The 13,240-nt window shown below is 37.0% G+C and overlaps 1 protein-coding gene across 1 annotated transcript in view; it reads right to left on the bottom strand.

Moving 5' to 3' along the window:
* Nucleotides 1-13,240, bottom strand: part of RAPH1 (Ras association (RalGDS/AF-6) and pleckstrin homology domains 1) — a 98,536-nt gene that overhangs the window by 25,408 nt on the left and 59,888 nt on the right. Inside the window, 2 exon segments of the mRNA XM_075756455.1 lie at nucleotides 1,384-1,543; nucleotides 2,908-2,985. Of these exon segments, the coding sequence (XP_075612570.1) occupies nucleotides 1,384-1,543; nucleotides 2,908-2,985 (238 nt within the window).

Genomic DNA, 13,240 nt, shown 5'->3' with positions numbered 1-13,240 from the left:
TAGCTTGAAACTCTTTCAACAGAGCAGTTAAATTCTGACATTCCCTGTATGTCACTGAGCCCATCCAGTAGGTCATGCATATACTTGCAAAACACCCGAGAGAGATTTATTAACCCAGTTTTAACTTCAAAATAATCTTAATTCAGCCACACTGTTAATTTGCATAAATATCAGTTTATCCTTCTGTCTGCAGCCCAGCTCTTTGTTTCTAACACAAGTTGAAAATATTTTTTCCAATATTTTTTTCCTTTATTCTTTACAGGCTGCACAGTGAATGGAAATGTCTTATGAAAGCAAATCTAGAATGGTAAAGACCCCTGGTTGAGCCCAGGAACCTGCTACCTACACATTCAAAGATTTTTCAGTGACAGAAATATAAAACTATTGCAGAACTAATAAGGTTATTTATTCATACTATTCTCACTGGTAAAAACGTACAGAGTTACACCTTTGATTTTTATATACCTAATTTGGACTTACATAGAATTTGTGCAAATTCTTTCTGGTTTTAAAAGTGGACAACTTCAAGATTTCATTGATTAAAATTTTAAGGTTTTGAGCCCAGTAAGATGTTGTTTTTCATATGAAAGGTAGAAGATTCAAAGGATACCTTGTCACCTTACAATGGCCTTTTTTGTCTAACAATAAGCAAAGTTAACATGCTAGATTGCCTGAAATAGAAAAGGTTTCACCAAAAGACAGAGAAAATAATAATTTACATTTTAACGTGAAATCAAGATATTTGGGTTCAATTCTGGGCTTTTCTTTAGTCAATGTGTAAGTTGCTTAACAGCTCTTTGATGTAATTCTTTTCTGATAATGGGGATTAATAATAATGGTTTTCTATCATTTTTCCCCTTCTTTTCCATTCAGATACTATATCCTTTGGCTAAATGAACAACTTACATTGTGGTACATGCAATGCAATGCAAAGAAGCTTTAACTGCTTTTAGAGCCATATTGCCAATTGTATTAAAATATTTAATAGGAAAAAAACCAACAGCTTTTTGTAATAAGAACTAATAGGATCAGTACAAAATACTGTTTACACAGAGGAAGATGCACAGTAAATTTTTTATCCCTTACCTCTTTCTTCTGCAAGGAACACATCAAAGCCAAGAGGCTCAGTGACTAGACCTTAGTAAAATTCTTATATTACACCTTAGAATTTAGACATGCTTTTAACATGAATGAAAAAAAAACATTCCCAGATCATTCTGAAACAATGTCATTCATGAGCTTTATTACCTGAATGAACATTTACTACATGAATGAACAGGATGATGAACATTATGAAGACAAGAATTTAAATAATTCTGAGGACATACAGACAAGCATTACATCAAAAGATAAGAATTATAAATGTTTATAATTATTGCTTACCCATTTGCAATTCAGAGATGGTTTCCACCAGTGACCAGTCTAAACTGTAACCGCAATGTGATTTGTCCATCAGATTGTCTAATACTTGTCTCACTGTCTGCCTCTCATCTACCATCATTGTTTTTGAGCTGTCATCAGACATGTGGACTCTGATCACCAACTATTAAGCAGAAAATTAGGAAAACAAGAAGGATTCACTTCCCAGATTTCGAATAAAAACATGTTTTTTAAGATTTATTTCTTTATCTAAGATTGTGTTAAATAGCATAAAATATTAAGTTCAATCAAAACCATCCTTCAAAACGTAAAAAGCCATAAACGATGGTTAGATATTTGTATCACGGACACTTAACAAGATACTGTTCTCCTTCAGTATAAAAGAGTTAATATAAAGGTTTTCCCAACACAATGACAACGTGCTTTAGTTGTGTGTTAAGGAGGAAAAAAATCCCTTCTACCAAAGTGTCCTGTTCTGATTAATAAAGTGTCTTTGTGACCATTTTTCTCACATATCTAGGTGGAACAAACATAGATACAGAGTTCTGCACAAACTTATACAGAATTAGAATCTTTCAGATTTGCACTTCAAACTTTCTGCCCACTTCCTCCATATTTTCTAGAAATGCTGATTATATAAACAATATACCTATACTTAATCTTCTTTTTCTGGGGAGTATGAAGCATTAGTGTGAAAGAAATCTGCTTTTAAAACACGATGGCTTTTCATAGGCACTTTAAAGAAAGTGACACCAGAAAGAACAATGCAGCCATTTTTTTAACCAATCAAAAAACCTTAAGACAATAGATCCTTCTTGCCAATCATTATGCTTCCGTTTTTACACCTTGCTCAGCTGGCAAAGTTAAAATGTACTAGTTGTAAGACACAGGTTGGCTTGTTAATTCCCATCTTCCAGCCAGGATGGTTTTTCAGCTTTTGATACATAAACACTAAATATAAAAGGCATTTTAAGCTACTGAAAAACTCCAAACATAATAAAAATGCCAAATTTAAAGGGAACATTTTATTTTCTTTGATAGTGCATCAAGTAATGTCAGTAGACTTTCTCTGCTTGGTAACCCCTGTCTGTATGGAATGTAGTCTGGAATGCTTGTGCTCCATTTGTCACTGGAAAATCCCGCTATGCATAATGGGAAGTACTCTGTAAAGAAAACAGACTTGAATTTTAAATATGTGACAGCTTAATATACAAAGACAACCCCAGGAGGCTGGACCTTCATTTCAGCTCTGTGTGGAAGTTGGCAAAGCCTTCTCACTGTGTACTAGCTGCAAAATAAGCTATTCCTTAAGAAAAACATAACGTTATTCCATATGCTAGGATTTTCTTCATAAGGTCCAGTCTAGATGAGAAAGTACATTACCACTCAAGAAGAGAACACTACAGTGTTCCTACTTTCTTTTGGGCAGTTTAAAGGTAACAGATACAAATGAGAAGAATTTTGCCTGCATTTTCCAGGTGAATAAGTATAAAATAAAGGTTCTATAAACCAGTATAAATAATTTACCTTTTTCACTTGTGCCTCTTTAATCTTCTCTAACGCAACCCTAATCTTCTCAGCTTTGAGTTTAGCAGCCTGTTCCTCCTAGGGGGACACAACACATGGAATTCCAGTTAACACAAACATCAGTCTGGTTTTAGTGGATTTAATTTTGAGGTTACCAAGCTTTAAAACATGAATTGACATGCTGATTTACCCACCTATAAACCCTCAACTATTTCTTAGTGATGAAGACGACCATTGTTTTTTAAGACAAAAAGTGTTACTATCTATATCTAAAATTTAGAAATACAACTACCATTATCTCCAAAAGAACAAACTAGAGGTATGTATTTTGTATATACACATTTAGCATTTGTCTGTTCTTCATACTGTAAGTAGCCTTGTACATTACTACCAAATATTTTTAGCATATCATGTATTTACAGTCATAGATTTGGACAATACACATTTAACAAGAGTGTACAATTGAGTACACCCAACAGATTTTTGGCTGATCAACATAAAACATAAATAGCACACTGAGAAATATCAGAATTTAACAGCACACAGAAAGCATGGAAAACAAATCCTATAAATAGGATTCCACACTATGTGCATTGGTTTGGAAGACTTTTAACTATTAAACCCGTTTGCAGTAAATAGCTTGAATGCTCCCTTTATCTTTACTAAATCCAGGCTGTATTTCTCCTCACTTTAAATATTTTAAGATGCATAAAGCAAACAAGCGTTCTTTTCTTTGATGCTCTTCTAAGTAATCTATTTTTGTTACAACTGGAAATGTATTAAAAATTCAGATAATTTAAATCTATCTGCTGAGACTAAAGAAGCCTGTATATTGTAAGACTAGCAATACTGCTTTTTAATTTCTGGAGATTATTGATATTTCTGTTCAAAGTGGATTTGAAATACACACCTAAACAAGCAACCACTCCTTCTAGGATGCCATATGCAGGTTTCACATTTTACAAATCTGAAGTTGTGGATGTTCATTGTGACTAATAGCTAAAAGCTTCATAATAATTTTAAAATTTCTAGAACATGAAACAAACATATTAAATAAACAAATCCCCTCCAAAATATTAAATCTCCTTAGAAAAGAAAAATTAAGATTTTTCTTAGATCAAAAGTAGCCCAAGCCCATCACAACAACACCCAGCATGCCACATTTAGTTCTGCATTGCTTTCTTGTATGAATGTAATTTGTTGTTTCTTTACCATGTGTTTAGATGGTTGCTTTTCTTGTAAAAGTCAAGATTCAGCTATCTTGAAATCCATGGGGTTTAAGTTTTCCATTTCTCACTGAATTACTAATATTCCTATCAACTGCTAAAGGGTATTCCCTGTACTACTGCTTACTGTACTCTTACTTTTGCTTTTTTTTTTTGCTTTTGCTCCCTCACACCTGTGACCATACTATGCACCAGAAAAAAACATCAGCTAGACAAGACAATAGGCTGCCGTGTGAGAAACGTAATCCTTTTTAATAAAATGAACCAGTAAGTTGACATGAGCAGAAATAATGTGAGCTTGAAACATTATGTGGGAACTCAGTTACCTAGGAACATCATTTTTTTATTAGTCTACAAGGAACTGTGGCTTTTTATTCACCATAATGATGGTATCATATTGCTTAGAAAGGTTAAATCAGATTAGCATTCTATTAAAAAAACCCAAAAAACCAAAGTACCATGATACTTGGATTCATTTAAACGTAAATCACACCTAAAATATTAAAATATTCTTCTTCTTCCTTAACATTAATCATCTGTAGAAATAAATTATTACTAAAACCCAAGGTTTTAAATACCTGTAAATTTCTAAAAGTGATGCTATGCACCTGTGCATTATGAAATCAGGAAAAGCAAAAGACTTTTTATTTTATCACCCATTTGGAGAAACTGTAATTTATGGCTTAAACAAAGCTGCTTATTAAGCCAACCATAAACCTCTATTGCTGTACAAAGGTTGACAGCACATTTAGTTTTGCTCTTCACTGAAGTCAAGTAGCACAATTTTCCACCCCATTTCAGTGTACACCTGTGCAATGCAACTATCTATAGCAAACCCCAGCAGGAGCACTTTACAGCCACGGCACGCAGGCACACGCAGCAACAAGAGAGCAAGCAACAAGGAATCAGCTGGGGCTCTCTCATATAGCTGCACCAACATAGCTAAAATATCTTTGTTGATCTCAAAGTTTATAATCCACCATTCCCTAAAATGCTTTAAAAAATAAATATGTAGATCAAAAAAAGATTTTGAGGATTTACTATTTTAACACCCACCAATTACTTTTCATTTCCCACTCACTTTTAGTGTGGGTCCAGAGATCAGGATTTCTTATACTTTATTAAACAAAGTCAGTTTAATTTTAAACAAAATCCCAGAATTACGATTATTGAAATAAGAACCAGTTTCAACCAGCAACAATTTATAAAAAAAGGTCTGAATCTACTTACTGGAAATGCACAGAGGAAATGGAAGCAAGAATTAGAAATTTCTGAAAGCTCACAGTAGTCAAGGATTTTAAGTTATTCAAGTTTTGCTTCATAGTTAGTGCTCAGGCCACTGCTGCATCATTGCTGATGTGATAAACATTTCACTGGAGCTGGAGGAGTAACTATATCTTTTGATTACTTAATACAATAATTGAATAACTACAGAATTCTTCAAAACTCACAATTTATTCTATTTATCTCCTAATGGTGCAAGAAAACAGCCATTCACAACTGTTCCCCATCAAAGCCACCCCAAAACTGCACTCAGACACAAACACAGGCTCCCTCCTCCCCCATACATGGAACCAAGGCAGCTCCTCAATGGGAGGAAGCACATGCAATCCATCCATTTGTTCTAAGCTAACAACATTTTTCATTGCACATGGAGAAAGGTGACAGGTGGCAAAAATACCTGAGTGCAACTGTAAACTACTCAACACCACAAACTAACAAGGCCAGGACATACAGTTCAATCACATTTCACTTAGGTATTTATTTCCCCTTTGGTAGTAAATCCTTCTGGTAATAGTGATACAAGTTAAATTGCCAAAGGGTCATAAACAGGCATATAAATGGCAGGACTGCTGCATAGGTCATGGTTTCACAAGCGGCATATACCAATGATATGGCTGATACACCTGCCTCCCTTGCATAGTGTTACTTCTCAGTTATAGCAGTCACAGTGCTGCTGTGGCCACACAGACAATTGAGTCAGGGAGCTGATCTGGTTGCAAATTAACACAGCAGAAAGATTCAGCAGAATCCACTCCTCGATAAGACTGTCTTCATGGTCACATACATGCTATGGAAAAGCACAAAGGAGATACATACATATACTTACATAAATTAATGACTTTTCTTTGTATTTTTATACCAGAACTCAGTTTTCAATAATTTTAGCCAATACTGGAATATTGGAAAGAATAACCCCAAAAAATCTAAAGTTAAGATTTCCTTAATATAACAACAATCACAGTCTCCTGCCTCAGTTGCCAATTAAATGTGCAGTTAAAGATATTCCAGCTGTGTTTTAACATTAAATATGCAAGATGTGTGCTATGACAGAGGTGACCTTGTTCAAATGACTTTATGCCTCACATTTCTAGGCTGGGGTTTTATTTTTTGTTTCATTGTACATTTTTTGCAGAGATCACAGGCAGAATGGAAAAAAAGGGGGAAAGAAGATCACTTAAAGGTCACAGTACTTAGGAAAGCTAGTAATTAAATGATAAGAGGTAAGTAACAAAGTCCACATTTCACTTGTTAGCAGGGTAGATACACAGATCACAAGATGCATAAAAGAAGAAATTTCTTTTATGTTTAATATTTGAAATTTTTCTCTGAAGTCCTTCTTTGAATGCAGGTAAGAAGATAACTAAATACACAACTAGCATTGACTTCTGACGAAGTAGAAGCAGATATCCACTGTTTATTTTCCCAGCTACAGTCTAGCCTCAGATAGAAAGGTAATTGCCTGTTTTGCAAGGACTCTCCTTCCAGCAGAGTTTTTATTGAAACAGAGGTTCCTGATGCCTGAGAACACCATCTTAACATCTCAACTGTACCCAATTCCCCAAAACTTCAAGACAACTTTATTAGCGCCATGTTTAATGTCGGTGAATTAGAACATTAATCACTTTAGTGAAGTGTTTTCTGTTGGTTCGTTTAATTTTTTTTATTTTTTTTTAAAAAGGAACACTAGAACAAGTGTGTATTTGATCAGCACTGGAAGGGAAAAGCTGAACAAGTGAATATTAACAGCAGTTCTTCTGTATTTCTTGATAAACTCAATAGGACAGGCAGAATACTTGTAAAAAACAACGTGTGGCAATGGTAGTACAGCCCATTTATTAACAGTGAACTTGTGTTTACAGGAGTAGTTCACAACCTTTCTAAAAACATGTTTTATTGTATTTCCTCTCAATTTAACCCAGAATAACCTTTATCTGGGTAAAGCAGAAAGGGAAACAAAACATTACTCTCTTTCAAAACTCACTAAATGTGAGTGTACAGCAGCCATTTTCCTGATGAGGGGTCCATCCTCCCTAATGTAGACTCATCCTACATTTTCTCCTTCTTCCTTCCCAACTCTATATAGAGTTTTCTATACATCTGGCACATTCCTGAGTTATTGTCACCAGATTATATTATGTTAATAAATATGGAAATGCATGTAAAGCAGTAGTATTGTTCTGGGTGTTGTATCTGAGAATTATTCACCTGAAAAGTTTTTAAATATTACAATGACAGTACAGAGGTAGTGCCATATTTTTCCTTTGTTCCACTTCTGTGCACCATTAACAAACTTTGTGCTATGAGAAGCCTTACTCCAACGCAGAAGATGACTTCTGAATGGAAATTGGAAAGCAGCAGTTACATTTTAAATGCATCTCAAAGTCACACTGGCCCTTGTTGCAAGTTCCTACAGAAGGGATCTTTCCCCCCACAGTCTATTAAGTGCAAAGAGGGAAGGCCAAAAGATAGATGGCAGTGGCTTATGAACTTAAATGCGTAATGGTATCTATTAATCTCTCCAGAACACTCCTTGTGCTTGATCAAAATTACCCAGTGCTTAAGCTTTTCACACTCTCCCCCATGATCTTGGGCCATACTACAACAACATACACTATTTGGCAAAATGTTAATACTACAAGCGTGATGCAAAGAAATTTTCACACACAAATGTGGCAGTGCTACTTTTTATTAAAAAGAACCACTGTGCAACTTTAACAAGATCAGAATTGTATTTGCTTGTAATATCATTAAACCAACTGGTTAGAAAGAACTGTGATGCTAGTGTCTATCTCAAACTGAAGTTGAGGAAGAGAGGATGCAAAACTACTACCTCAGCTACCTCAAAGGATGAGGAAAACAAAAGTTAAGTTTGTCCATATCAAAAAATGTGGATGTGTCTATCCCTGGGAAACCTGTTCTTCCCAATTTTCACAGAATGGTTGAGGTCATCTTATTCAAGTCCCCTGCTCAAGCAGGGCCACCTAGAGCCAGGTACCCAGGACCAGATTCAGATGGCTTCAGGGTATCTCCAAGGATGGAGACTCCAAAACCTTTCTGGGCAATCTGTGGCAGTGCTCCATCACCCTTACTGTAAAAAAAGTGTTTCCTGATGTTCAGAGCAAGCCTCCTGTGTTTCAGTTTGTGCCCATTGTCTCTCATCCTGCCACTGGGTACCACTGAAAAGAGCCTAGGTCCATCCTGTCTTTTTTTTACACCCTCCCTTCAGATATTTTTATACATGGATGAAATCCCCCTGAGCCTTCTCTTTGCCAGGCTGAACAGTCCCCAGCTGTCTCAGCCTCTCCTCACAAGAGAGATGCTCCAGTCCATCATCTTCATGGCCCTTTGCTGAACTCTTTTCAGTAGCTCCATATCTCTCTCATACTGGGGAGCCCAGAACTGGACACACTACTCCAAGTATGGCCTCACCAGTGCTGATTAGAGGGGAAGGATCACCTCTACCCAACTGCTGGCAACACTCCTCCCAACGCAACCTGAGACACCATTAGTCTTCTTTGCCACAAGGGCACATTGCTGGCTCATGATCAACTTGGTGCCCACCAGGACCCCTAGGTCCTTTCTCTGCTGAACTCCTTTCCAGCTGGGTGGTCACCAGTATGGACAGGTGGATGGGGCTGTTCCTCCCCAGGTGCAGAACTTCACACTTCCCTTTGTGAAACTTTGTGAGGTTGAACTTTGTGAGGTTCCTGTCAGGCCATTTCTCCAGCCTATCAAGGTCCCTCAGATGGCAGCACAACCCTCTGGCACCACAGCCACTCTTCCCAGATTGGAGTCATCAGGAAACTTGCTGAGGGTATGCTCTGCCCCATCATCCAGATCAGTAACAAAGATGTTAAAGACAATGGGACCCAGTATTGAACCCTGGGGTACACCACTAGTTACTTCCCTCCAACTAGACTTGGTGCCACTGATCACCACCCTCTGGGCCCAGCCATTCAGCCAGTTTTCAGTCCATCTCAATGTCTGCTTATCCAGCCCATACATCAACAGCTTATCTGTGAGGGTTAGCTTGTCTATAGGGTTAGGGCAGAGTGAAAGAGTGTATAGAGGGTCCATGGGAGTGGTGCTGGAATTGGGCAGCCAAGGGCAAGCTGGAGTAAAGAGATCAGTGCTGAGGAGCAGGTTTTGGTATGGGCCAGAAGTGGGGGACTTAGTCCAAGCCTGAGCCAGAAATTAGGGTTAGTGGTTGCCCCACCACCCAGATCATTAATGAAGATGTTGAAAAGTACTGGACCCAGTATTGATCTCTGAAGTGCTTAATGGTCTCCACCTAGACTTTGTGCCATTTTGAAGGTATGCTTCAAAGTAAGAAAGTATGGCACAATATAATCTTCTTCAGCAGGGACATACATTCTGCTGTCCCCCTGAAAGAATACTCAAAGTAGATTTGACAAAGCTAGTAGCAATGAAGAAAAAAACCAAAACACATTTGCAAGAAATTTCACTGGCACTTTACCCCTTGAAGCATCCATCTGCACTACATTATCTTCCTTTTTGCTTCTGAATAGGACCTTTCTTCTAACAGCTCTAGGCCAGGTTTCTCCTGGGGCTACCTAAGGCAAATAATTATATGATAAAAAGTACTAGAACTGGGACCAGGAAAAAGCAAGACAGGGGAGACAAAAAAAACCCAAAAAACCAAACAGGAAGAAGAATAGCCCTTAGAAACCATGGTAAGGAAGTCTGAGAGTGGAAAGACGACTACAACATAAGAGATAGGCACTAGGACTGACTGGTAAGGAATTATAGCTGGACAAAAAGCTTGACTGATATGCAGAACAGGGCAGAAACAACAGATCTGAGAACACAGACTGTTTGTCTAGCAATGTATCCACAATAACTTATTATAATTCATTCAAAGACAAAAGGTGACGTTAAAACTATAGAGGAGTACCACAATAATCACAGTGGATTAGTACAAAGCAGCTTGTTGAATAAAAATTTTATATCATAATTTTCAGCGTTGCAAAAAACCCTGCTACTAACCACCTACATTCTTTTTGTGGTTTCCAGGTGTGGCCATCATAGCTTCCTCAAAAACTGGCTGTAGGAGACTGGAGTTTTCAGATCGCTGCATTTTTAAACTGCATTAAAAAAAATGTCAAACAGATGCTTCATTCAAGAATGAGGACATCTGAATCAGATTGACCTAAGAGGCATGAAGTTAGCTTCACAACTGATTTATTCAAAGGTCTGAAGGGATTACAATGTGTAAGTAACCAAAATCTACAAACCAGGGGAATCAACATTCATGAGAAGAATATTTTCCTTTCAGGTCAACAAGAAAAGAAGAATGAAGTAGTAGATATTTGGGAAGAGAATGCACAACATGATTCCTTTTCTCCAGATGCTGACATACATATCTGAAGCATTACATCATTAAACCACCATTATCTGGCTTCCTGAATGTAGTTTCAGCTTCACATGCGTCAGAATGGTAGAAGAAATGGTAACTTCAAAATCCAACATGTTACATTTCTATTTCCTACTTTAACGTCTTAAACCGGGATACATTTGAGCCCTGAATACTCTCTCAAAATTACTTCTATTGTGATCTATATTTCATAGCCATAAGCTTAGTTTTCAGTATTCATTTGATGGCTTAATTCCAACTCTATAGGGAAACAAGCTTGCAAATTTGACATTAAAGATACATTGCTTTAATTTCAATATTCAATAACTTTACTGATATGCTTTCACTTCTTTCTGTTTTCAAAAAAAAAAAGGGTTTGAATGCTGTGTGAACAGCAACACATAGAATTACATTTAAAAATTAAGAGACCACCACAACGAATAGACCATTTTCTGCACTGAGATCTGCCCTGTGCTGCAACATGAAATGTGTTTGTGCATGGTTGTTACACAAAAGCAATCTAGTCCATGACTACAATTTTTTACAATTAGTGATATTACCAGAGGACAAAAATGGCATTGTCATTTCCCCAAAATGTCTCTAGTCTCAATATAAGAGGTAGACAGATCAAAGAAGGGTAAGAATAGAAGAAACAGTAAGACAATAAGAAAAAGTTCACACACCAGAGACACCAGCATAGCACTGCATCATGATCCTACAGTTAACTGATCTAACACCTTGCTACAATTGCAGGGAAAGTCCCCATTTCTTGGGACTGCTTCTCTCATACTGAGGCTTATCTCATGTACAGCAAGCTGAACAGATCTAAGCAGCAAAGTGGACTTTCATTTCATCATTTTACTGAAGATATTTCTCTCCACAGGAGGACAGAAGAGAACCAGTAAGTATCCATACCAGGACTGTGTGCTCACTAGTCAGAAGTAGAGGGTACAGCTGTACTGACACAGGCCTAAGTATTATCCTCAGAACACTAGCAAGCTCACCATAAGCACCTGACTCAAAGGGCTACAAAGTCTAATAAGCCAAGACAAAGATTTATAAATCCAAACATTTAACTATTAGAATCACTGATATGAGGTAGTTCATGGTCCTATGACACAATGGACTTACGCTTTTTTTTTTTAAACACTGAAGTTCCATATGCTAACCAACACTCATCCCATATATAAATAACCAGAAGAGAGGATATGAACACACATGGAGATGAAAGAGAAAAAATTATGGTTTCTGGTTGTGCCACAGCCATTGTTAATTTATTTGCAGTCAAGCAAGGTTTGGTGGCTGTTTGCTTTGTTGGGGGTGCAGGGTCAAGGAGTTGATGGGGAAGAAGGAAAGAGGTATGGACTTACATTTTAAGCAAAACAATCAGAACAGCAGAAAAAAAAACTTGGTTTTGGCTGTTTATACTCCTCTAGAAGACAGTCTGAACATTAGTTGTCATGATGCACACTGAGTATTTTGAGGAGAAGGTTAAGGTATTTAAGGAAAAGCAGTAAACTAGTTCAAAACTTTTACTGAAAAATACAGACTACTTATGCCCAAACACTATCCTTATTGTTTTCAAGTCGCCAAGGTACATTTTGTTACTTCAGGCTTGCCTGAGGTTTCTCCTCTAGAGCGTCTATTTTAGAAGAATAAACACAAGGAGTGGTTTGCAGTAGGTAGTAGCATCAGACATATCTGACACCTCAGCTACTGACCATTCAAAGTTTTCTCAACAACATGAAGCTGTATGTTCCTCATCCCAGCTTGCTTTGTCAGCAAGGAGATTTATAGCTTGCACCAATCCTTCCTACTCTAGTTTCAAAAGGAAATACGCATAGAAAATGTAATCCTTAAACTGAATGGTAATTTGTGCTCTCTTAGTACATTACTGATCTCTTTCCTGTAAAGACAATTTATTTATAATCAAGATTTGTATATATTTGGCTCATTAGACCACTGTCTTACTAAGATATGGTCCCCACATCATATCAAGACAGCATTCAAAATGTTCAATGTTTAAGAAAAAAATTCCATTACTTACTACTACTTACCTTCAATACAACAAGAGAACTTATTTTAAGGATGCTACTGCATTTAACAGTACTGAATACTCCCACATATCTTCCAGAGTTGTGGGTTTTTTTTTAAACTACTGAATGGGAATAGGAATAAAAGAACTTATAGCTCAGCACATTTTCTTTTCAGCTAAGGTATTTTACCTGCTGACATGGCTATTAAGTATTTGCCAAGAACTTGAACACTGATAAATCTGCAGAAATGAACAATAAAATTCACCCTTTAAAAGCATCTTGGACAATCAGGAAAATCATGTAAGTCACAAGGGGCAGGGGTGGGAGGAGCATTGCACACACCAAAAGCATTCTTTCTACATAGAAATAGTCACATACAGGTGGAAAGAAGAAGCATCACCTTGGTCAGCAAA

The sequence above is a fragment of the Balearica regulorum genome, chromosome 6, assembly GCF_011004875.1.
Source record: "Balearica regulorum gibbericeps isolate bBalReg1 chromosome 6, bBalReg1.pri, whole genome shotgun sequence".
In the NCBI taxonomy this organism is placed as follows: Eukaryota; Metazoa; Chordata; class Aves; order Gruiformes; family Gruidae; genus Balearica; species Balearica regulorum.
Note: the sequence above shows the minus strand (reverse complement) of the source record. Positions and strands in the feature narration are given on the sequence as shown.